Source organism: Siphateles boraxobius, unplaced genomic scaffold, assembly GCF_051911475.1.
Source record: "Siphateles boraxobius isolate OS27281-9 unplaced genomic scaffold, OSU_SipBor_1 5, whole genome shotgun sequence".
Lineage (NCBI taxonomy): Eukaryota > Metazoa > Chordata > Actinopteri > Cypriniformes > Leuciscidae > Siphateles > Siphateles boraxobius.
Genome location: NW_027509141.1, coordinates 2529112 through 2556368, shown reverse-complemented (window position 1 = coordinate 2556368; position 27257 = coordinate 2529112). Strand labels below are relative to the sequence as shown.

Below are 27257 nucleotides of genomic sequence, written 5' to 3'. Positions count from 1 at the left end.
GGGAGCTTCGTGCCCTGGATGTGCTTCCCACAAATCTCCATCAATTGCAAGATGCTATCCTATCAATATGGGCCAACATTTCTAAAGAATGCTTTCAGCACCTTGTTGACTCAATGCCACGTAGAATTAAGGCAGTTCTGAAGGCGAAAGGGGGTCAAACACAGTATTAGTATGGTGCTCTTAATAATCCTTTAGGTGAGTGTATATATATATATACTGTTGTTGTTTTTCTTGTAATTTCAGGTCCAACCAGCCTGAGGACATATAGAGTTTAGATCAAGGATGGATAGCATAACAGCATTACAAGAAAAGAACAAACAGTGACAAACTCTTAAGATAAAGTGTTTATTTAATAAATAAAAAAATCTAAAATGGAGAACTGATCATTTAAATGCACTTATGTAATTGTCAGGTAATACAGAACCACCAACCCACAACCAGCACACCCATCTCAACAAAGAGATCACATTCTTAACAGAGAAAACTAAAGTGAAATCAAAAGCTAAACTGTGTCCTGTGTAAAGATCGTAATCAGTCCCATCTTTTCCCCTCTATCAACTCATCTGATCAGAAACATTCCACTTTCTCTCTCAAAATTCAAAAAGACTAATTTCTGCTAGATCAAAAATATAACAGTTCATTCCCATTATTTTAAATATACACTTTGTATTATAGCACTCTGTAATGGAATTTCTTTGTCATACGGAACTGATTTTCATGCTGAACGCGCCAGATATGGCATATCTAGACATACATCATTTACATCACCTTCCTCTTAATGGAGACTCATACTGACAGACACTTTCCCACAACTGGAACTACCACAGACCGCACTCTTAGCATCTATTAAATGACATAATAAGCCAGCTCAGAAAACTCTTTTGATATTTCACACTGATCAGGAGCACATGATCTTCATGCGCTGATGTAAACACAGGTTTCTTCTGTCCACCTCTGGTTCACCTCAAGGGGGCGTCAGTAAGACCACTGTAGGGAAGACAGAGAACATGTTGTCTGTGTGTGTTTTCACACCCAGCTCTCTTGAAGCGTTTCAGGAACCTGGTGAGTTTTCTTTTATCCCTTAGTTTGGTTAGTTTAGGCATATATATGGCCCTGTCTTAAATGTCACACTTCATATGCACTTCATGGCTGCCGCGTGCGCATGTCTGTTATGTCCAGTAGAAAGTAGGGTGTCCAATTTGTCATTTTAGGTCTTTTAGGCCCTCGATGCGCACTTCTGCCGAGCCCGCACTGGTGCTAGTAAACGAGTAGTAGTGTATACTAGTATGCACTTCCAAATTGAGCTACAGGTCAGAGAAATGGGCGTGACGAAAGGTACCCAATGCTACAAGCCGTCCCTGTCAGGGTTCTGTCACTTCTGTCTTGTCCATTTCTTGGTTTTGTGACAGAGCCCTGACACTCCTGTTTTGTCTTGTCTGTGTGCCTGGTTTCATGAGCTTACATGTCATGTTTTGTCTTGTGCTGTGTTGCATGCAGCTTGTGTTTATCACTGGCTGCGTGCTTTCATGTTGTCATAGCTTATAAGTGTTCTCATTAGCTGTGTGTCCATGTCTTGTTTTGTTGGGGCACATAGCTGGTGATTGTGTTTGTTGGATTGTCACATGTTTCCTTGTGCCATGTGCTCTCCTGTAGGTTGTCTAGCCCCTCCCATCTTGTTACCTGATTATTGATTCATTTGCCCCACCTGTCCTCCCTCGTTACCTGCCTTGTTTGCTCTCCCTATTTAGTGTTTGCAGTCGTGTGCTGGTTCGCCGTCATATGTACATCGTATATTTACCCTTGTGTGTGTCAAGTCAAGTCAAGTCAAGTCAAGTCAAGTCTTCCCCCTCAGGGTAGTTTTTGTTGTATGTTTTGTTTTATTTTATTGTCATTAAATACCCCTTGACCTGCACTTGAGTCCTCGCTCCTTTCACCTACCCAAACCCTGACAGTACCATGGAAAAGTGCCATGAGTCTAACCCTACCCTACACCTTCACAGGCAGCTTTCATGAGCGATTGTAAAGAGATTCCAGCATGCGCATTACTCTGACCTGCAGACTGCAGAGTACCACATTTGGGCCCTGTCCCTAAAGCCACACTTCATGTGCACTAGTGGTCTTTCAGTGGCCGCTGTGTACACTTGTCCGTTAAGTGGGTGTCCCATTTGCCATTTTAGGTTTCAGAAGTTTGTTTGTGAGTGCCCCCTTTGTGGCCAATATACTCTCCTTTGCCGTCACAACCGTGTGGATTCGGAGGAAGATCGCGAGGGCTTAGGGTTCTATTTGGGACAGGGCCTTGGTTTAAAAATTTCATCAAAATTCTGTGGGCTTGTCTGCGGTAAATGTGTTGTTTTGGCTTATCCTAACACATTTACACCGATGAAAACTTCATCAAAACTCAACCTGCCTTCATTTATTCATTTAGCTGACGCTTTTATCCAAAGCGATAAACCTTCATACCACAAAGTCCTAAATGACAGCCAAAAATTACAAAGTGACAAAAAAAAATACATTGCTCTGTTAAAGATTTGAAATTGTAGATAGTCAATTCTGGTGATGAGTAGTGAGAATTTAAAGAGCTGATGGTGTAAGATGTATCTGTTTTGTAATAACATGACAACATTAAATTATAAAGAATGTAGTGAAACTCATTACAGATGCAAGGCAAATAATTTCCAAACACTTATTGTTCATAAGGAAAACAGGAGCACAGGAACTAATGTTCCTAATGTATAAATTGGTTCACAGGCTTGAGTTATACAACAGAAAAACTCAGAAAAATGTTCACTGAATCTGTGCATCATATCACCTGAAGACTGTCTTTGTGTTCAAAAAGAAGTAAAGGTTTGTCAGCAATGATACTGGAATACTGCTTCTAGATCCTCTTGCTTTTTATAAGGGGTTTGGTACAAAACAAAAGTTAATCACATGTTTTTATGTATAAACTTTCACAATATATGATGAAAATGTCTCGGTTACATATGGTAACCCTCGTTCTCCCTGAAGGAGGGAACGGAGACGCCACATCGAGACCGACGAATAGGAATCTCGCTAGAGAGGCCAATCTACTTTGGTTACCATATGTAACCGAGACGTTCCTCTTCAGTTGGTCAGTCGACGCCATGTCAAGACTGACGAATAGGAATCCCTACCAAAGGGCCACAGCTGCTGCACCCCATCCAGCGCCCTGTGCAAGCCTCTGCTCCTTCTTGCCTGGAAGGACGATAGGAGGAGGCTTACACAGAGTGTCACTGTTGTTCCATGATAACCCATACAGTGAGATATTGGATAACACTGGGAAAGCATGCCCTTCCTGTTAGGAAGGAGAACGTTATGTGGGAAATACATATGGACTAGCCCGAAGGCTGTACTACATATGAATACTGGGTGACTTAGCCCAAGGGAAAGACACAGGCTTCCATTAGGAGCAGCCGTGGAGAAAATATACACATATGGGATCCCCTTAGGGTCACACATATGGGACCCGGCCTAGACCCGGTTCTCAAGGATTTAGCAGATAAAGGTCTGGCGCCAGGCGTTCCGCCATGTCCGGGCCGAGGAAGTTGGAGGACTCAACAGGTTTTTCACTCTGGAGTAATAAGGGTGCACAGTAAGGTGCAACAAGCCAACAGAGCAGAACCTCTCGGTGCTTCTACCCGTTTAGGGTGAGAACACGGGAAGAGAAAGGCTCTACACGTTAAGTCTGCTGATTGCAAGGGCTCAAAGGGAGCATCCTGAAGTGCTCGAAGCAACAGGGAAAGGTTCCAAGAAGCTATGGAGGGGGGTCGAGGAAGATTTAATCGTCTCGCCCCCCCCCCTAAGGAACCTGACGACCAGGTCGTGCTTTCCTACTGTTTTGCCATCAATGTGGTCGTGAAATGCTGACATAGCTGCAGCATGTACTTTGAGGGTGGAGGGTGACAGCCTTTGCTCCAACCCTTGCTGCAAGAAGGAATGCACAGACTCTATCGAACATCTTCGGGGGTCTTCTCTGCGAGAAGAACACTCGATGAACAGGTTCCACTTCAAGGCGTACACACGTCTCGTGGATGGCGCCTGTGCAGAAGTGATGGTGTTAAGTACCTCTGAGGGTAAATCACCTAGAACCTCAGCGTCCCGTCCAGGGACCACACATGGAGTTTCCAGAGTTCTGGACGCGGGTGCCAAAGCGTGCCCCGTCTCTGAGTCAGAAGATCCTTCCTCAGAGGAATGGGCCAGGAAGGGACGGTCACGAGGAGCATGAGTTCTGGGAACCAAGTCTGGGTGGGCCAATAAGGAGCCACTAGAAGGACCTGCTCCTCGTCCTCCCTGACTTTGCAAGTAGGCTCACTGGGAGAAACGCATATTTGCGGAGGTCCTGGGGCCAGCAGTGTGCCAGAGCATCCATGTATCCAGTGCATCCATTCTCCCGGGAGCACAGCTCATGATAGCTTGTCTGTCACACGGTTGAGCACCCCTGGGACATACATGGTTTGAAGCGACCTCAGATGCTTCTGACTCCAGAGGAGGAGATGGTGGGCAAGTTGCGACATGCGGCGGGAGTGTAGTCCACCTTGTCAGTTGATGTATGCAACGGTCGCAGTGTTGTCCGTGCGGACCAGCACGTCCCTGCTTTGTAGCGGCCTTTGAAGTGCTTGGCTCCAAAGCAAAAAGCTGAAGTGCAATCACACTTATTGCTCATTATATACCCGCGCTGCGAGGCGGAACAGCTGATGATTGCACGCCAATGTGCATTGGCTTGTTTAGTTTCACTCGAAGTAGATTGGCCTCTTTAGTGAAATACCTATTTGTCGGTCTCGACATGGCGTCGACTGACCAACTGAAGAGGAACGTCATTATGTGTAAAAAAAGATTTGAAGCACTCGATTATTAACTAGTCATTAACTTGTTGGAATTCCATATTAATTTGAGCCTATAGTTCATTTAACAAAGGGAACATCATTCTTATTTTGTGGTTAAGATCCCTGTGTTTTTGGATGTAATGCTTCAAATGCTTTCGTTAAACATTGTTTTTAAGTTTAGTTGAATATTACAGTAATTAAGCATATTTCATTTTTGTGGTACTTGCCATCATATCGTTCTCATTTTCCTTTTGGCTTTGCTCTGTTGACCTATGAGAGCTGAACTCTTCACTGTCTAGCACACTTAAAGACAGCTCGGGTAAAGAATCTTGTTGGGACTTTTCTTCAGTTGATGGAGGGCTATCAATGCAAGCTGCAAGAAATATGATGATGAATAAGATGATGATTTACTGTAATATAACAAGCACTAGAGCCTTTTATGTATGTCTGCATAAAGAGAAGAGATGATGGATCATGTGAACTGACGTGTTGGTGAAGCCGCTGCCTCCGTCCACTTGGCATCTGTCTCAGTGTCCAGTCTCAGCTCCAGCACACGGATATGATCTAAGAGCTCCTGTTTGTGAATAAAACACTAGCAGTCAGCAAGCATGACATCAGATCAGATCAGATCAGTCAGACACAGATTCAGAAAGCTTTGACCTGTTTCTCCAGCTGATGCTGTTCTTGCTCCTTCTGCAGGGCTCTCAGACTGGCTCTCAGTTCCTATGATTTACACACATGATAGAGAAAACTTCATTCAGTGTGAGGGATTTAATCTCAAAGCGTCTCTTGTCAAACTCCATCACTTATCGCATTCATGCCTGTATTTGCCTAAGATGCCTGCATAGGAATGTGGTCATCATTGCCTTTTGAATTATAATGTCTTTCATATAAGTTTTACTTATAAGTATAAATTATAAGCAAACTCCTGAAGTAAGTTTTCCTTTTTTGAGAGAAAGAAATCGAGAACTTTGGAGGAAGTTCTTTTAATTTTATATTTTGTGTGTCTGTACTGTTGATTCACTTACAGTACATGTGTTTAATACATGGCTAACTGAGTTTATATATTTAGTGCCTGCCTGACTTGTATGTATTGAGGTCTAAACTTTGATTTAGTGTAGCCTCTACACAGAGTGTTACACACTGCTATGATTGTCTAATGTCATCTCTCTCTCTCTGATGTAAATGTCTACCACAGTGTGACATCAATATGGAGGGATTAAAAAAAATCAATGTGCCAGCTTGGTTTCAACAAAAAAATAATTGTTATAGAATATCATAGTATTTATTTTAAAAGATTTATGATGATTTATCTGTGCACATTTTTTAAATTCATGTGGCTCATAATTTGTAATCAAAATAACTTCCCCTCCCTCTTGGTTCCGAGCAGAACCTGAATTGAAATACAACTTGTTCCTGGATCAACATCTTTGTTGATCCTGGAACAACATTCCAGTCAACCAATCAGATTTAAGGGACAAGTTTACAGATTATGTCAAGTTTAGGGTTACAACCAGGGTTAGGTGCTTCTACATCAGTGTTATTCACAGATCATTTCCCTCTGATTTTAGGGATAAGTTATGGGTAGGGTTAGGTTTAGGGGTAGGAATATTGTTAGGACAAAATTTTTGGACAGGAATGTTGTTCTAGGTTCTAATGTTGTGACCAAGAACTCAATGACATCTCTTCTCTTCTATGATGATGAGGGCAGAGCAACCTGGCACTCACATGAGATCCACCGATAGCAAACAACAACCCTCCAATCAATTCCCCACAGACAAAATCAAGCCCTGTCCTACATTTGTTTTTGTTCCAGAAGCGTTTCACTCAGATTTACTCACAATAGCGAAGAAAAGACGATAGCAAATTCTGTTTCATGCCGAAATTAAAATATGTTTCCACATTCAATATTTCAAGATCAAGTGTTTTATTAAGTTTCTTATCAACCAAGTTAACAAGTGTGTCATGGCATCTATTCATTTGAATAATCAGGGGGGAAAACACTTCTGTAAACATATACATGTGCAATTTATAGTCGTGTTTCAGATCTATTTTGGTCAACTTATTTACAGTTTTTTTTAATAGCAACACTTGCCTCATACTGGTGTTGCTCCAAGACCAGTAACCTAACCCACATATGTGCTGGGTAAACAGAAGGCTCTGAATGAGGTGAAAGTTTAATTATAGGGCCATGCATGTGTCATGGAATATTTACCCGGTTACAATCCTTCTCAATCCCAAGCTCCACTTCCAGTTTCTCTCGCTCCGTTCTCTCCTCCTGGAGCCACTCTTCCTTCTTCTGAAGCTCACGGCTCAGTTTCTGGACACGATCCTTATCCAGCTTTACCAAGGGTACAAAGATTTTGAGTCACACACTTACTAGTAAGTGTTATGGCTGGACCAGTCCGATCTCACGACAATTCGTACAGATTTTACGAGGTGGCTAATTCGTACAAATTCATACAACCTCACTCGTACGAATTTGCACGTATTTTTGCTAAATCGAACATATTTTACAAGTTGCCCAATTCCCATGAATTCGTACGAATGGCCTACACCTGACCCCGCCCCTAAACTTACCCATCAGGTGGGTTTAGGCAAATCGTAGGAATTAGACACCTTTTACTCACTCTTACGAATTGGTTGTGAGATATAAAAGTAGTACTGTAGTAACCTCAGCACTGTGTCTCAGAGCCTCTCTCTCCTGGGCCCAGACAGATTGTCCCTCACGCAGAGCCAGGTTGGCCTGGGACAGTTGTACATTGATCTGTGCTGACTGTAGACGGACCTGGTGCAGCTCTGCATGGCTGTGGCTCTGCATGGATCCCAGTTCACTAAGATCCCTGCGGAGGGCATCAGTGCTGCGCTCACTGGCCTCCAGACGCTCCTGTAGGGTCTGCAGATCTTTGTGTGTCTGCTCATTCTCAATCTGCAGAGGAAATACCCATTCCATACAAATCATGCAGTTTTACAGCATTAGTCCGGGATATAATTTAGCAATGTTTTTAAAAAAATGATACACCATCTAACTTTTTTTGTTCATTTTAACGAAAAGCCAATACATCAATCCTTCTTCCAAAGCGTGTTTTTGTCTTACTCGGATTCAATATGCTATGGTTTTGCGGGAAATTGTGTATATGCATAACTCGTCCGTGCGTGTCTCGTCATATCCGTAAATAAAGTTACTCCGGCTGCTTTGACGCGTGTCTGGTGTGGGATTTTCCGAGGTTAGTTAAGTGTGTGTGTGTGTGTGTGTTTTAGGGGGGGATTTTCAGAGGTTAGTTGTCACAATGAGTGAGAAAGGTTAACATGGACCGGCTAAATCGCCAACCTCCGGGGAATCACCCGTTTTAAACAAACGCTGAACAGGTAAGAGTGTGCTGGAGAAAAGAAAACGAGACAGAGCTCGTATAAAACAAGAATCAACATCGACTTGGCTTTCGGTGATGGCGAGAACTCAGGGATTTGAAATGTTGTAAAAGCAACCCTGAGATAATGGTGTTTTATTACTCTACAGTTGAGTAAGGTGTTTTATTGAACAGATAAACTGTCATATGTATCTCTCCGAGTTTACTGTAAAGCATTATCTATAGTGAAGATCATTTCATTATGTTGTTGTAGTGCTGTGCTGGATGGGTAAAGCTACAGTAAAATCTTCAGCTAGTCAGCTTGAGATCCTTTCTAAACTGGTTATATTTCTTAGGCTTAGTAGTGAATGTTTAATGAGTAGTAGGAGAATCATATTTATCCACACAGTCACGAAGAGCCGAAGCACAACCAAAAAAATGTTCTTCTAAAAAATGCATGAAGTTTTTTTTGTAACCGCTACATTTTTAAAAAAACCCAGAAAATATTACAATGTAGAATGTAAAAAGTTAGAACATTCCGATGTTGAATTTCATACTCTTAATTTACAGTTATTGAACTGAACTGAACTGAACCAACACTGAACTGAACAATTTTCAGTAATATTGTTGATTTGACTGCACTGACATGAGTGGATGAGAAGAAAGCTGAATTGAGCTGAATGATGACACTTCTGTTTTCTGCAGAGCTGCTTCACACCTGAATCCATTTTGTTTCATAATTAGTTTCATAAACCGAACTGAGTCAAAACTGAACTGACTTGAGCTGAATAATGACACCACTGTCTTTTTTAGAGCTGCTTTACAGCAGAATTAAATTCACTAGAATTAGATTCTGTTTGCATCATTTATTCTGTTGTTTTCCTCTTTATTAATGTGAAGCTGCTTTGAAACAATCTGCGTTGTATAAAGCGCTGTATAAATTAAGATGACTTGACCAAATTTATATATAGTATAATTCACCTGCAAATCTTTCTTCTCCTTTTCTTCATCTCGCCTTTGTGTGGTCATCTTTTTAACTCTTTCCTTCATTCTGCAGAGGAAAATGGCATGTTTCTATCGTATTGTGTTTTCTTTTCCTTAACCGCTATTTGACTCAATCAGTTAGTTATGTTATTGAAATGAACAGTCCATAAACAAAGTATAATATAAGTCGTAAATCACCTGTCCAGCTCGGCCTCTATGTCCTGTTTTTGTGGAGTCAGAGTGGCAGCCTCCTGTTGGAGTTCTCTGATCCGCTGATGGTTTTCAGCTCTCTCTGCTAGAAGTCCATTCAGTTCAGCAGACATGTTTTCATGGGTGTTCTGCACATCCTGATGATAAATGGTGGATTTGTTTTTGCTTTTCTGATTACAAATTTGAGGTGGTCCAGAAACATGGCCAATTTTTTTTATTGTGTAACACTTTACAATAAGGCTCCATAGTTAACTACATTAATTGAACATTTCTTCTAAAACATTTATTAATCTGTAAATTCTAAAAATTCTGTCATTAATTACTCACACTCAAGTCGTTCTAAACTCGTTAGACATTTGTAAATATTCGGAACACAAATGAAGATTTTTTTTCTCGAACACACGTCCACACAACAACGTATGCTCTTGCATTAACACAACACGCTTATGTCATACAAGATTAATATTTTGTTAATAAAGTGGTAGATTTTGTGTTTTTTTTTTGTGCAAACAAAGCACTTGCGATACTTTAATGATGTCTTTATTGCCTTTCTGAGGTTTGAAAGTGGTAGTTGCGTAGACTGTCAATGGAGGGACAAAAGGATTTAATCAAAAAGATCAGAGTTCATCAAAAAGATCCTCATTTGTGTTCCGAAGATGATCAAAAGTCTTATGGGTTTGGAACAACATGAGAGTAATTAATGACATAATTTTATTTTTTTCACTAACCCTTTAACTTAAACTTTTACTAATACATTATTAAAATCAAAAATAGTAACTGTTTGTTAAATTATATTTTAATATTATTTAACAAATCGGAGCTAACATGCACTAACAATGAACAGTTGCATTTTTATTAAATAATGTTAACAGAGATTATTAAATACTGTAGAAAATGTACTACTCGTTGTTAGATAAGGTTAGTCAATACTTTAACCAACATTAACCAATGAAACCTAAAACTTTGATTGTACCTTTTGTTTTTGCTCCAGTTCCTCAATTTTTTCAGTGCTTTGCCTCAGGTTGTCTTTTAACTCATCAATCTGACTCCTCATCTTATTTCGTACGCTTTCAAACTCATCTCTGTCCATCATCCATTTCTTCCTCTCTCTCTCCACCTCAACATCTGCAGTCTCAAACCTCTTATGCAACTCATGTAAATCACGCTGACATCCTTCTAAGAGACTCTGTGGAAATATATATATTTTTTAAATAGAAAGAGAGTAAATAAAATATTATGGCAGAAACAGTGGCCTAAAAAGTTACCTAAAAAATCTGAATGTCATTGTTAAATAACAGAATATTTTCCCAAAACTTTGCTTTGTGAATCAACATTTTCTTTAAAATAATGCCTTGATATTTTGTCATATGGTACAATGACAGACATCTTTTACATGTGTCTTCTTAGGTGTCCAGATATGAATTGTGGCGGTTGAAAAACAGTGTTGTAACAGTCAGATCTGTTCTCTGATCTCTAGTGTTGAATGAAGCCTCACCTGTAGGATCAGAGCCTTCGGCACCACCAGCAGCAGGTCGTCTCCATCCTCCTCTTCCTCGCCGTTTTTCTCCTGCTCTACCGTAACAAGTTCGTCCAGAGGTCTTGGAGCACAGAAAGAAAACGGAGAACTGACTGCAGATACCTCACCATGTTCATCCACATACACAAACTGATACGCCTCCCCACCGGGTTTTGGTAGATAAGATGCTGAAAGATGGCAGGAAGAGTGGAATAAAGATCAGAAACCTAAAAAAATTTACACATAAATGGCCTGGTACAGCCTAGTGACTGACACAGCTCAGACACACAATTAATTGTTAAATTTAACAAATAATCCACAATATCCCTCACCCAAAGAGCGAAGGTTTACAACTCAAAGAAATCATAATCCTATAACCTCTATATATAATCACTTGAGATATGTACAATCTCCCTATGTAATCATGCATGTTCTTTTATCTATTAATCTAAACTCTTTGAATGAATGCTTTCCTTAATCAAGATCACATGAATAGCATGTTTAGTATCTATGATTTTCTATTTTAATTTCATGAATGAGCATGTACATTATATGTCAATACATATGCAGCATATCAGTATTATAAGAATCTTTAATAGTTTCTCAATCAACAACCAATCAAATTATCAATTACCAATCACCACACTAGAAGACAAAGGATCGTAAAGTTTCCCTCCAAAGAAACAACTCTTTATTGGCTCTCTCGCCTCTCACTCGTGACATCTTCATGCTTTAAATGGTCTCTGATCACAAGATCAGGCCCCCTTTTTTGCCTTTGCTGATTCTGAGAAATTGAAGATGGGCTAGAAGTCTTCTTAGGAGCCTTAGGTTTGTGCCAGGCTATGGCCTTGTCTTTCCATCCACCAAAGATCATCTGACTCCAACTGGTTCTCTCTCATCAAGACAACTTCAGCAAAGATAAACTGGAGCCTCATCAAATTGCATCAGCACAGTTTTGTTCAAATGGCCGAGACGTGCATTTATCAAATCATCAAGTATCCCCTACTTCTTTCAATGAGGTGTGTGTTAAAACTAAGAAGCCGATGGTTTGCTCAAGGCTGTTGATCTGCTGAAGCATTTCAAACAATGCTATTACTTCTTGCTTTCCTGTTTTCTACCTCGGCTCTCTTTCCATTGCTAAACTGTATGCATGTATGTTAAGTATTTAGTCTATTTACTAAAGACTTGTTTTGTCACACATTAAGTTATTTGTGGTTCATGCTCATATATAAATCATGCAGATTTTGGCTACATGCTCTGAGTAGTACTCCTGAAATTAGCCCTGGAAATGAATATTTCTTAGAATTAAAAAACTATTTACTCTATTAACTATTGATTGTGGTGTTAATTCTGATACATTAAGTTAATTCCTCCAGCTGATCTATAATATTTATAATAGTTATAAATACTCAAATTTCCTTAATTTGCTACAGCCTTTAAGATGTCAGGCACTTGGAATAGTGTTGCAATAGTTATAAAGTATCAGATAACTCGAGTGTTCTTGTTCTACCAAGAACTGAAGTTGTTATTTCACTGGAGTAGGACATGTGACTGCATGCATGTGTATCACAGGCTATAAACAAAATAGATAAAATAGTATAATATATCAAATATAAACATACAGTAAAAGGCCACACTACAGTTGGCGTCTGTTCCGGTTTGGTACCCTTCTGGTGCTAGAGCCCAGGCAAAAGTGTGGTAATCTTTCACTGTCGGCCATCCCACCTGTGAAACAAGGGGAGTTATAACAAAAGAGGTATTTGCTTTGCAGGTCCATCCTTTACACACATTAGCTACATCCAAATTCAGAGGCTGCATCCTTTTAAACAAAAGTATTAGGTTTCAACTTACTCAACAGTCACAGGCTTGACCGTCCCTTGTAACAACACCCGGTTCAAACTTCAAAGGATGCAGTCTTACAGCTATTGTGTTCTGTAGTGAATAAACACTGTGTTTTACCTTAAATAGACCTATCCAGTCATGACTGCTCCAATCGTGTTGACTACTTATAGTGTAGCGACAGTCCACCCTCGTATCTGAGAAATAGTTCTCTGCAACATCTCTGAAGCTCACAGTTCTGCTTTCCTCCATAGTTATAAATCAGCTCAGATGTCTGCACTGACAAAGAAACACAATCAAAAACAAAAACTTTGAAAACTCTTTTGGTTATGTATGTTCAGCATCCAAGACCATAACACTGCTGTTCACATGGATCAGATGTACGATTAATGAACATTTTCAGTTCTTCGAAAATAACTCAAGTGGCTGGAAATATGAGTCAGCACAATCATGTTTGTGTAGTCAGCTATATTTAGTGTCTTTCCATTAAACTACAAACTACAGGAATGCTTGGCACCGCAGACGGCTGTATTAGATGTCCATGTGTTGTGAAACTGCATGAGAGATGGGGTAACAGACTTCTGTGAATGTTTACACAGCAGAAGTAGCTGTCCCATCAGATAGACTAATCATTCTCATTTCATGATCTTCAATCTTTTCATTTAATCGTTGTATATGTAAACACAACCATTGCGGCCCTTCTGTAAAAATCCATTACAGTTATTAAATATAATTGACAGCTGAATGGTTTCACAGTCAGCAAATGTTTTTACTTTCTAAGAGCTTTTCAATAAGTAAAATGCCACGTTTCACATATTAATTAACATATATGCATTTGGTAGACAATTTTTCACAAAGTGAGCATCAAGTTTTTATCACTATGTGTGCTGCCTAAGAACTGAATCCATGACCTTTGTTCAGCTACTGGAACGCCAATCATGAACAGCAGAAAATAAGCATACAAATGAACAACAATAAATACTACGAGGAAGTTTTCATGGTCTAAATCTGCATTTTAAAATGTCATAGGAACACCATGGCTAAAATAAAGGGTAAATGTTTTCTCTTACCTTAAGACAAAGATAGGTTTATTGCATAATCAGATCACCTGAGACCATCCACGTCCCTGTACGAGTGGTTATGATCTTGATGAGACTTAAACTGACTGTGTGAGAGCAACAAACAATAACAAATGCACATGTTGATGAACTGCCCCCTCTGTTGCACTCTGGGAAATGAAGTCCAGAACATCACCAATCAGTCAGTGAGATCACACTACTGTCGCGGGGGGGTGTTCCTATCTGCAAGAAATATTACATTGCATACACTCGTGTGTGTGTGTGTGTGTGTGTGTGTGTGTGTGTGTGTGTGTGTGTGTGTGTGTGTGTGTGTGTGTGTGTGTGTGTGTGTGTGTGTGTGTGTGTGTGTGCGTGCGTGCGTGCGTGCGTGCGTGCGTGCGTGCGTGTGTGAGTGAGTGAGTGAGTGAGTGAGTGAGTGAGTTTTATATTCCCTGCTATGTGGGAAAAAATGTGATTTGACATTTTGTCTGGACTGTATGAGTGGGCTAATGTGGAACAGTGGCAACAAGGACTGTAGAAAAGATTTATAGGACATTTTTCAGATTATGCAGAAGACATAAATCACCCATAAATTGAGTGGTAGAAGAGTGAGAGGAACAGGAGTAGTGGAGGAGAATGAGGAAGCAGTGTGTGAGTGACAGTGTTGTTTATGAATGCCATAAAAAGCACTGAGAAATGAACTGGGGGAAATGTTGTATTAAGAGCAGTAGAAAGAAATGTTCCCTATATGACAAGAATGAAACTGTAGGGAAAGTATAAATAGTGAAGAGTGAAAGATAGAGGGGCTGTGGTGGTGGTGGGTTAGAAGGAGGGTTGAATATACTTAGTATGCAAAGCCAAGCTTCACCATCTGACTAGTGCAGCGATTCTCGTCATATAACTGTCTCTGCGCTTACAACCACATGAAGAATGTTCTGGGTTTAGTAATTCCACGAAATTAATGACAGCTGTATGCTTGGTGGGCCAAGAGAGAATGAGGAATAGTGAGGAAAATGGAATAATGTTTGATTGTCCATATGACCAAATTCCCTGTTTGTTTTTTTAAGAGATTCTTGGGATTCTTGTCAAGAATTTCACCCTCAGTTTATCTTTGTTTTTGTTTTCCTCATGCCACACAAATCCTTATTAAAGACACACTGGAGAGCTGCATTAGAAATTGTAATTATAATTGAAAGAGACACGTGGCCCCAATAATATGTTGTTGTATGAATATATGAATATATTATAGCTTTGTGCATTCTTTTTTTTTTCAATGCTTGAATATGGGTAATTTTCATAAAGAAAGTTACATTTTGAACAAAAATGTTTTTATCGCTTGTTTCTGCTCCTTTTTTGCCCGTGTTTTGATCAGGAGATTCTGTACTCTCTCCAAAGGTGCGTTATAGCACCCCTCCCGTATAACAGTGAAAACATAGATTACCGGAAAATTCCATCAATTGCGGAAAAGCTTCTTATAAATTACGGAAAATTCTGTCAATTGTATAAAAAGAGTTTTTTTGCTGCTTTTTTTTTTTTTTTTTTTTTTTGCTGTGTGTGTATTTTGTTTTTGAGAGGAAAGCACACAGCACTTTTTTTTTCATAAACTCTGTCAGAAAACTGCTTAAATGTACTTCACCTTCTTTTTACCCCTAAGCAAATAACAGAAAAATAACTTTACAGTGAGTAAGAGTCCTTTAGACGAAGATTCACCCCATTATCCCTGACCCACATCACCTAATCACCCAACTAATCAATAAAGACTATGATGATCACCTGCTTCACTCAGGCCCAGAGAGAGTGGGTATGAAGCTCAAAAGCTATTGGTTGCTAAAAGAACAATCTACTATCAGACAACACCAGAAACCAGCAACAGCGAATGCAAAAAATTTAGAGGGCAACATCATCCCCGCAGAAAGGCATATCTGCCACCTGCCCGCTTGTTAACTCACTCGCCTGTCTTATATTAAACTGATGTAGACTGCTTTGGACCATAAAGGCAGGCCGTCGGAATGATAAAAGATGGGGGTCATTTTCAAGTGTATGATCCAGAGCAGTGCATATTGATCTCCTCACAAACATGGACACTGACTCGTTCCTGATGGCCAATGGTCACCCAGTATAACCCTTTGAAATCCTATCAGACCAGAGAACAAATTTCAAAGGTGGGGAAAAAAAAGACTTAAAGTACCCCTGTGGTGAAAATGAAGCTTTTAATGTTTATATGTCTATGTGGTGTTTTTAATAAGCTTTAAAGGCCCACTGAAGTGCCTTGAAACGCGCAGCTTTGTATGATACGCTGACGTAATTTCCACCGAAACAGGAAGCTGAGGCGGGACATATCGAATGGCTCCTCCGCCTTTTCAAATAGCCAATAGTGTTTAGTTTACCTCACAGACTGCGAGTCGTACTTGACAGCACATGGAAACGAATCCGAGCGCTGATCTGTTGGATACAATAGTAACGTTAGAGGTGTGAATAAATTCTAGCCATTTCATTCAAAAAACGGAATAAAACTCGAGCGTTTGAGCAACCGAACACACATCTCCAACCCATATTGCCCCGTGAAGTGACAACGGTAGTGATGTCTGGTTCGTTGTTCAAAATCGTTCTTTTGAACCGGTCCTTTTTTGAGAAACCGGTCGAACCAGTTCACCAAATCAAACTGAATCGTTGAACACAGAGTCAACGCTGATCCAGTTTTCTAAAGTTACTCGCTTTCGGACGTGCCTGACAGTCACTCCGACTCGAAATAAACAATATCCCGGAGTATATATGTTACTCCAGTAACTCTGACAGTTAACTGATGGAATTGATGAGCACTAGCAGCTGACACTGAGCATGCGTTTACTACCGAACGTACAGCCATGGTCGCTTGACCAGGTGGTATTTATAGCAGAGGGGGCGGAGTTTTAGATTCTAGAGAACATTTGATTGGACAGAAAATGTGATGAGAAGCTGAAGTCCGCAGTGACGTCATAAAAACCCTTGATCCATTTTAGCTGAAGTGAGGGACTCTCTACGGTTTTGAATGCTTATATCTCCTAAATGGGAATTTTGTCATTGTTTTAGAACACACCAGCTTATTTATAACATTAAGGCTAACATAGCCTTTTCATCCTATGAGCTAAAAAACTTACATTTTGATTTCATGGGGCCTTTTAGACAAACCATGTGTAAATTCATGTCAACAGTATTTTCTCCTTAAAACTGCAGTGAACCAAAGACAGTCTCAAAAACACGGTTTGGAATCGCTGGTTTTTCTGACATCACAAACTACCTTTTAACCAATCAGATCAACGTGTGATCCTCAACAAGTGGATCTCTGAGCGAGTGAGTGAGTGGAGGCGGGGGTCATTTGCATATTCATAGAACCGTGTATACTAAATGAGGCAAGGGTGTCGAGTTACATTCAAGATTTTTTTTTCAAAGAAAAGCGCTTAAATTTGTCATTTGGCGATCAAAGATGAGTTTTAAGGGATAAAATGATTGATTACAGGGGGACTTTAAGAGAGTCATTTGCTGCACTGCATCCAGAGCATCAAGTTCAACTTGTCACCCAGCAGATTTATGTTTTTTATTTTTAAAATAAATGTATGTTCATCTCAACCAGCACATCACACTTTGGTGGATGTTAGGAGAGTGAAATACACTCTCTAGTCTAAAGGCAAACGGTGCTGATGGAAATAGAGGGGTCCTCAGCTCGAAGCCCATCGACTATATCTCCTTAGATATTGCTGACCTAGATCCTGTCTCACTCCATATCTTGATGATGGGATGGAGAGAGACTTCACTCTCGCAAATAATCAGAATTTCTGAGCCGACACAGCCAACTCTTGGCACTGGCAGACTACTTCTAGAAACATTTCACCAGACACTGCTTACCCAGCCACCAAATTCATCAGAAATGGAGATCAGAGGGAACTGGTGTTCAGGTCAGCAACACTGTCATGGTTGTTCCCTTTGGCCAGTTTGAGCAGTCAACCAAGTCTTTTCTGGGTCAGACAACCAAGTCAGATCAGCAGATATAAGAGTAAAGGACGAGACCTTCATACGAGCAGTGCTCAAGCTTATCTGTATTTCCTTCTAAGTCCCATTTTCCTACCTCTGTAATCTGTAATCTAAAACCAATTTGGACTTCAAAAACTACAGCTGATGCAGGATAGATCACATGACGAGTGATTACGTTCGTACTGAGACGTGTGCTACCGGAGTAAATATGTGAAATGTAGACCTTCTCACTTACGCACACCTCTTTGATTTAACCTTGTGTTTAATCCTTCTATGGAAATAAGCATTTTTTGGTGAGCATGAGCCATAAAGTGGCCCTGCAGCAGATTGGCTGTAAATCTTGCCATAAAATTGCTGTGTGGTCAGTGGTTCCATCAGCCATCAATTGCCTTTTTCACTGCTCTGATTAAGGAGAAATAGACAATAAAAAAGCAGCATTTTCTGTAAATTGCACCCATCCTTCCATTTGGAAAGTACTGCAGTAGTATGGCACTAGAATTTTAATGATGGACAAGTGCAAAAAGAGAGATAGAGAAAGAAAGGGAGTGTATCTCGTTCACACAGATTCGCGAAAACAACTAAAAACTCTGTATTCTGCTGGCAGGCCAGTAGGTGGCGATGCCACTTTGTAAAGAAACACTATACACACCTATAGACTGATCATTTAATAGGCATGTTCATGACTTCATCATTTTCTCAAATTCACTTTTTTGTAGTACACGAAGATCATAACGCTACCATTTTCAAAAACTTGCACTGTGAAACACGTTTTCAAAAGTTTGCGTTTTCGGGCCCCCAAAACTCTGTGTAAACGATCGGCCAAAATGCAATAAATGTTTTCCAATTTTAGTTGAAAACCGTGTCATGTAAACGGCCCCTAATCTTTTAGTCTTCAAACACTCTAAGGGATCGTTTACACGACACCATTCTCAACTAAAAACTGAAAACTTTGTATACCTTTTGGTCGTTAATTTACATGACAACAGCACTTTGGGGGCCTGAAAAGGCAAACTTTTGAAAACGTGTTTCACAGTGCCAGTTTTTGAAAACAATACCATTACCATTTCCATGTTAACTACAATGCAGTTATGCACATGCATATCACATGTTCAGTCAACAGGTGTATAATGTTTCTTTAAAAAATGATATCGCCACCTAGTGGCCTGGAATGAATATTACAGCGTTTTGATCGTTTTTACAACCCAGCATTTTTTAGAGTGTACTGTTATTTTAGCAAATAGTTTTTGATTGTTCTACAAAGTTTAGAATTAGAGATTTTTCCAACCACTATTCACAGTTTCCAACTATTATCCAACCACAAAACCGAATCCATTTTGTCAGAGCAGCAAAACTCAACTACGCATATCTCGATTAACTGAGAATAGTTTTTATAATAAAATGTAAGTGTATTATATTTTATGATAATCATCTGTTCCAGATAATCTGTACACTAAGTTATTAAAGTAGTTTGTCATGATAGACTCTAGTCATACCTATTATTATGGTTGTGGTAGTTCATGAAGCCAGATGTGTAACCAAATGTATGTTAAAAGCATTATATAAAATGTTACATATTTTTTTCTTGTTTTATTCTGTTTGTTAATGTAATTCTGTTCATTCAGAATTAGAATTAAATGTCTCTATTTACATTGAGATTTTGGGGTCTTTGCTGCCACCTACTGCATTCTTGCTTTCACAAGACTCCAAACTCTGTTTTTGCATCTGCATTATGACAAAAAAATGCTAGCTTTTTTTGTTTAATTTTCCTGCTCCCCTAGATGTCAAATTCAAGTTCAACCATTTTAGGGCTTAGCAAATGGCCATAATTATATATTATTATTTTAATTTCAGAAGGTCATAGGAATATAGTGTGACTGATCAGAATATTTACAGATTGTTTAGTCATTATACAGAAGTCATGCATTGTATTGTGTCAGCCAGTCTGCTCATGTAGAAGTAGCATTTCCACTCGTGCAGCACAGCAATAAACCTGAGGGCACACAGATCAACAGACACACTATAATAAATGTCTTTTCATGGTTAAAGCAGTTTCTCAGGCATGTTATAGGCAACTGAGCTTAATACTTATTCTGTATGCATCTTAGAAAAAAACTGTTCTGAGATGTCAAGTTCTTCATTAAATAGGTTGCCACAGATTTAATTCAGAATCGGATGTGCATGCCTTGTTGTCCAGTTTCTTTAAGCCAGCAAAGCTCATGACCACAGAGACATGTTAAGATATGGGGTTATCCATAGTATTTTGAGCCTCTGACACAATATTTCCATCAACCAGAGTAAAATGAAGAGTGGGGGAAGGTGGGTTTTATGAATGAACAGCTATGGTAAAGTGGGGGATGGGTGAGGAAAATGTTATTGTTGTAGTTCTTTTTTGTCTGCAAGGTGGCTCTACTGCGCGCATGGTGGAGATGTTAGATTGTCTCTTATAAAAAGGGGGTGAGAGGTTTCAGAGACAGAAAATGTGGATTGCAGACTTCTGACTCATAACAGCAGTAAATCTTGTTGTCATTGATAACATCAAAATTTGAATGTTCGCCAAGTTGTAAACAATGAGTTCTCTCTTTAAACACACCAAGCTTTTCTCGGTAGACAGAGATTTTCTGTCTTGAGACATTATAAGACTGTTCGTATTTAAACGATGATAAAGTCATTTTTCAAAAACACTGTTTTATTGCCCTACATTTCCAAGAACACTGAGAGGATTGTGTTTTTAGACATTCACATGGAAAACTGCCTTTACATCCTTCAATGCAATTAAATTTACAAAGACCCTGTTTTTTTTCTTTTCAATAAACTGCTTCTCGTGCTAGAATACATACTGCTAAATTTCAACTTCTACTCGAATGGCAAGAGCTCAAGAAACATTCGAAGTAACTTATATTTTTAGGAGATGTGCTTTCTGATTCTTGGCTATATGGATTTGGGTGGGCTGGAAATGTCTTCTCTTCTTCTCACAGACTGTGTCTCTCTATTTCAGTGCAATGTCATAAAAGTCTTTTTTGAACTACTGTGTAAAAAGAGCACCTGCATACGAACACACAGTGAGCTGCTCTCTAATGCCACTGGCGTGTTTATGATGCCATGCAGGGCCGGCGTTAGCCATTTGGGTGCCCTATAAGCACAAATGCTTGGTGGTGCACCCCAACACCCCCCCACCCCCCACCCTCTCACCCAAGGAATAACAACCATTCAGAATTTCTTAGTTAGGTTCTCTTTACTTCCAAAATAACTGCTGCAAACAAATAATTTTACATTAACAATGGCACCAAATATGAAAAGAAATAAATAATATAAAGGTTAAAATTATAAATACCAAAAACCACCACAATTACTAAAAACACAGATTAAGTGCATATTTTAAACTGCAAATAACCATACATAATGCACAATAGAATTTACTCAACAGAGGGACTGTCTACATCTCTATAAAGAGACCATTCTGCTATTCTATAGGGCTGGGAAAAGATTAATCGTGATTAATCGCATCCAAAATAAAAGTTTGTGTCTACATGAATGATATATGTCTGTGTACGTTGTATAACTATTTTATATATATATATATATATATATATATATATATACATAAATACACATTTGCATGTATGTAGGCTATTTAAGAAATATTTGTTATTTATATATAAAATACTTACATTTATATATAATATAAATTATATATAAATATATACAGTATATACATGCAAATATTTCTTAAATATATACGTGCATGTGTGTGTGTATTTATATATACAAAATAATTATACACAGTAGGCCCTACACACACATATATCATGTAGACACAACTTTTATTTTGGATGCGATTAATCTTTTCCCAGCCCTAATAATTTGACAACTCTGTGAATATGAAAATATACAAACCATAGACTGTAAAAAAAGATGGACGACGCCCCTTCGCTCTCTTCCATTGGCGAGAAGTGAAGCCGCCATTGTCCCGATATGGCGCTGACATCTTGGGACCTGAGTCTGCGCAGTTGCGATTTCGGGACCAGACATGCGCAGTAGTGAGCAGGAAGTAAAGCCGCGAAATCAACGTCCCGCTCTGGTCCCGCCCTCACTTCGCTGAATCAATCGTAAGCACGCGCCTCTGCTGCAGAACAAACCATTATGTCGGTGTGAAATAATTAATTATAGAAATTTAGATATTACATTTAAAGCTCCAATCTCCTCAGTCCTCCAAAGATCCCGAAAAAAAGTCTGTTGTTGCTTCAGTGACTATTTTGCTCAGAGAACCTGTCAATCACAGCTGTCAATCATGTACGCCACAGCGCCGTTTTTATAGCATCAAATAACTAACTAAAACAAACTTTTTTTTTTAATTTCCAGGGGGAGAAACCCCCGGACCCCCGTTAAAATATAAAGATTCAACATGCAGGGCTAAAAAAGCCTGCCCCGGATCATTTGCACTACTAGCGACGCCCCCCTGGACATGCATACACGACGCAACGGTGCCCGCGCTACAAAACTAACATTTTTATTTAAAACATTGTCTTACCTGCAAGCGACGCCCGAGTATCATTCCGCTGTCTCTTCTTTTTCCTTTTTTCCGCCCCCGACTCTTGGTGCCTTTTCGAGGCCATGTCTGAGGTCGGTGTCTGCAACATTTGACATTGATTGAGGCATAATCGAACAGACCACTGGGAGGTGGGGAAGGGGGGGCACCAGAGGGAGACTGGCACAGGAGATTCACCTTTTTCTCGACTAATTTGGTCTAGGCCTATATTACTTTTGTATTGCTTTTGTATATTAACATGCTTTAGACATTTTATTTGTTATTTATACTAGTAGCCTATAGTGATAATTTTTCACGACCCAGATTTTTGGTGCAACTTAACAACTTAAAAAAACAGAAACAAGTATAAAGTACAAAAACAAATCAGATTGCCAGCCTGTAATTCCTAAAAGCAACAGAAGAGGTGGGGAGCTGAGATGAATGGAGAACTTTAAAAGAACCGCTTGTTTTTTTTTGGGATATCAGCTGAGAGTCAGATAATTGTGAGCTTTAATAATGTTAAATGCCTGAACTAAAGCTACATTTGGCTACTCACTTTGGTTTACCCACCAAGTGACGGTTGTCTGAAGCCTGAAGAGGATCACAACAATTCATTGGCTGACAGTGCAAGGGCCACAATCCAAGCCACTGGGCAGATATGACGCAAATAAATAAATGCAGCTGGCTTTTTATACAAGCAAAGCCTTGTAGAGGTAAGGAATGAGTGAGGGACTTTGCAAGTGTCACAAAGCGGAGGGCTGCAGAACATAAGGGAGGGGAAAAGACTGATGGTGGTGGTTCCTGTTCTTCTCCTCCTCTGACTGCAGAGGAAGAAAGGTTTAGGCCATTCCTGGGACCCGAGGCATTGGAATGGATCCCTGGAGGAATCCCTGTTACTGGGCAATTGCTCCCTTTCCCTGACTCACCTCACTCTGAGAGATCCTCATGTGCTGAGCGATGTACAAAGCATGAGAGGAGGCTGATATATACCTGACTCACTTATGTTCCTTAACAGTTTTTCTTCATCCCTCCGCCACCCCGACTCCTCACTCACGACTGGTTCCTATCCCAGCCTGGGATACGGGGGATTACGGGAGCCCTCCCTTCGGACAGCACGCCAAACATGCACGCTCTTTTACTCTATCTGAATATTTGTAAGCGTGAAATCGTGAATTGCTATGAGAAGCAAAACCAGCATTATGAGGAGGCTAGGCATACAGGAGGGATAAATTAGAAATATTACAGCAGGCCAGCAGGCCCTCTTTATACCAATTGTATTAATCTCTGTATGGAAAGTCAAATTATGATTTGTGTTGCTGATTCCTTTGTAACCTTATTTGAAGTGTTGTTTTTCCAGATCCATAGGGTAACCCTCTTCCTCTGGGTCTGGTAAATGATTTTGTATTGGTGAGCCAGCCTCACATACACTACAACCATCAAATATGAGAAGTTGGCTGAATTAACATTTTGTCAATAGAGTGGTGCAGGTATGACGTCCCTTTGTAGGCTAATAGGCAGTTAGCGTTACACTGGTTCCCTTGACAAAAATCCAATAGGATTTTCCCATAGGCTTTTGGATTATTGCCAAAAACAAACTCTCTGATCAAAAAAAGTTAATGATACTTGCACGTTTTGTTCATCAAGATTTTCCCAGATGAACACAACTTTTATGCATTTTGAAGCATTTATGTTCCACCAAAAAAAGCTAAAGGTATAGCTATAAACGAACTAAACGGTCCCACGAGTTCAACGTTACAATCACAAAGCTACAGACTCTTTCATTTGTTATCTAAAAATATTTTCACAGAAGGTTTGAGTTAGAAAAGTTCAGAAGAGCACAATTATTATTGAGGGCGGCTTTAAAAGCGGTCTGAGTTTACCTTTTCGTCATGATGATGTTTAATCTCCTCGATAGCCTTTGTAGGCTAGTCACATTTAGCCACTTGTTAGAAACCGCTTTCCTCAAGACACGTAGCCTAACATCTTAAAAAATCACGAGTGGGGTAATACTTTTGTGTTTTAAGTTGTAGAAAAAAACGGGAAGACCGTTGAGCTTGTGTTCACCCCAGAACTTATTTCAGCCATAACCAAAATCCCATTCAATATAAGCCATAGGCAATATGACACAAACTACATTTCTTTAGTTAGCCTACTCAGATGATTCTTAAATGGATTCTTCTAACTGTCATAATAAAAGCAGTGCATTTTGAATGCTGAACAATGGCAGCTTACAAACAATCCTGCAGCTTCATCGCAGTCAAGTCAAGCGTTCTACATAAATTCCTATATATCTCTATCTTATAACTTTATTATAAGAAAATTCTGGCTTCCAATGAAGATGAATTGAATCGCTGCTGGTTGTTAACCCACTCCTTCAGAGGGCCACACAGTGAAACTCTGCCTTAAAAGCAGTTCCTAGGTTTCATCTCCGAAGTCATATTAATATCACGCTACTCTACTCGTCTGAACACCTTCGATAAATATAGAAAATTAAACATGATATGCAACCCTTAGGGCAATGCCCTAGTAAATGCCTGGCAGTTTCAAATAACATATTTAAAGATTTTGTAATGAAGCCTTATGAGCATTTAGTTTTGAGCGCCATTTTTCTTGTTCCAGCTAGTGACACGTTGTTTCACTAGTGAGGACATCTCATAATATTCCCATAGTTTTTAATACCAGGTTAATGAAACATAAACATAACACAGAATCTGTGAAAATAACTACATTTAGATACAGCCTAAATTGATTTGGCCCATTTAAGACGTTTAATCTAGTAACCTTATTCATTTAGCTGATTTACACAACTGGGCGAAACATTATGTGTAGTCTGTGAGATCCATATAAATTTGTAAAGAATTTATATTTCCATTTTTAATTTAATGTGTAGCTCAGTGGAATGTCCTTAAATAACAGATACAGCATGCTTAAAAATCTGTATTTAGATTATCCTAGTGCCTTTTAAAATACATTTTAACCTATTGTGTATTTTGTCCCCATGCAAACCAGTGTTGCTACAAAATAGTATTCTGCTTATCTCTGGCAAGTTATTGGCATTGGATTTTTTATTAATATTATTATTAAATTAATCATTTGAGCCATGGATGCAATTTGCAAATCTTTGTCATTGCAGACCACCCCATCAAAGTTCTGTCCTGAAACATATACGACATGTTATTACGTTAGCCATTTTACGGTGCCTTCCACTGAAGATCCTGAGTTAAAAAGAGCTTTATCCCAGCTTGACGACCATTGTGTGGTCTGGAGTCTGGACAGAGATCCTTTAACTTGAACTTGGACTTCTGCAGACAGGCATCCTTATGGTGGTTTGAGCTAAGGCTGAATGGCTGTTTAAGCTAATTTATGCTATAATTTAAAGAATGGTTAGATCGTGATTCTATAGTTAAACATCCACAACTTTTAGGCTATAATTATGCATAGGGCACATGATCAGTCTATATATTTCCACATGGCTTCCATAACGTAAATTAAAAAGATATAGCCTATATAGATTAAAGAAGTTTGTAAGATACATATTTCTGATGTACAGATTTTAGGATAGACGACAGAAACTCACAAATGATAGTGGAAATAATCAACTAACATCGACTTTTCCTGTTGGCCTCATTGTAGAATTTTAAAGACACTGAGCAAGAATGCCTTTCAGTTGACTAAGAGACTTTAGATATATAAAATATCTGCGTCCTTATTTGTCTGTCTTTTGCATAAAATAATTCTGAACAGGTTTACTGTAAGAACTGGTCGGTGTTAAGATGGTCAAAAATTATTATAAATAGGCCTAGACTATAATAACCTTATAAGGAGGTAAGTAGGCGACCTTAGAATTTTCTTAAGGCATATTTGTACGTTTCCATTTTCTTGTTTACTATACCAAGAAATCACATAAAGTGTATCCATTTTAAGTCTTTTGCGTGATTTATTTATTTATGTATGTATGTATTACTAATATTGGAATATATATTGGAATATATTTGAACGATCTCACGTCTAACTAAAATATTTCAATTTAAGCAAAAAATTGAAAAGATAATTTGCGGTGGAAAAGCCTCATAACAATACGTTTCTGCAGCGAATTGGTATGATTCCCGTATATCTCCCCAATGATGGTTGTGTTCAGAAGTGAAATTAGGGATTCTGGTTCATGCTTAGTTTAATTTAATTGTAGCCTATTATATTTTCGATTTTATTACGATTACGAATACGTTTTCTTATAAGCATCACATACGAAATCGTAATTGCGAAGTTCGACCTTGTCGTGAGATCGGGTTGTCTTCTGTCATTGACTTTATTGTCAATGATATTAAAAGGGTACTTGATCTATTTCTTCATATTTTTTGTTATAGCCTAGCTATTTCTTGTTAAATTCTTGTTAAAAATGGTTAAATTTCCGCAAAATTATTTTAACGTCACGCCGAATGATGAGAAATCTGTATAAAGCAAATCTGTATCTGTATTTAAAATTGTGATACATAATGTATAAATGAACTATATATTTTAGCTTTTTAAGTTAATTTGATAGTTTCTAAATATTTTAAAATTCATTGCATAGGCTAACTTTACATTCGTTGAAGCATTAGGCCTATGAGCAAACAAGAATTCATAAATTGACATTGACCGATTAATAGATGTTGTAATTGATACAATGCTATAACTTTTTATGTAAATTCAATGTAAAATGTAACTCATTCAGAGACCTCTTGAGGGAAGCCACTGTTAAGGTCTAAATATATTTTAAATATTTTATTATAATTTTAAATCGAAGGTCCCTCTGGTAGATTTGGTGATGATTATGTAAAGATAAAGAATAGGAAGGAACCATTGAGGACAATAAGTGTCTATATAAAGTCTAACTGTAATGTGCACGTGAACTCGACAAATGTAAGTGTGAAGTTCGTCGCTTCTGTCTAG

General features: G+C 38.9%; 2 protein-coding genes across 5 annotated transcripts in view; one reads left to right on the top strand and one right to left on the bottom strand.

The window, feature by feature from the left end:
- Positions 1-27257, top strand: part of hoxc6b (homeobox C6b) — a 357188-nt gene that overhangs the window by 213320 nt on the left and 116611 nt on the right. The gene's annotated exons all lie outside the window — the stretch shown is intronic.
- Positions 332-16345, bottom strand: calcoco1b (calcium binding and coiled-coil domain 1b). Of its 4 annotated transcripts, XM_077204491.1 has the most exons (15): positions 16183-16345; positions 13808-13902; positions 12858-13016; positions 12521-12623; positions 10878-11086; positions 10356-10568; positions 9371-9519; positions 9170-9239; positions 7516-7770; positions 7057-7182; positions 5502-5564; positions 5328-5415; positions 5065-5214; positions 2810-2884; positions 332-987 (listed from the first exon to the last, which is right to left on the bottom strand). In XM_077204491.1, exons 3-14 carry the CDS (start codon positions 12987-12989, stop codon positions 2850-2852), a joined length of 1593 nt encoding a protein of 530 aa, XP_077060606.1. In that variant the 5' UTR covers positions 12990-13016; positions 13808-13902; positions 16183-16345; the 3' UTR covers positions 332-987; positions 2810-2849. The 4 variants fall into 4 exon arrangements, with proteins under 4 accessions (XP_077060606.1, XP_077060607.1, XP_077060608.1 ...); XM_077204492.1 differs by lacking the exon at positions 16183-16345 and having other exon boundaries at positions 12858-13011; positions 13808-14082; XM_077204493.1 differs by lacking the exons at positions 2810-2884; positions 16183-16345 and having other exon boundaries at positions 5069-5214; positions 13808-14082.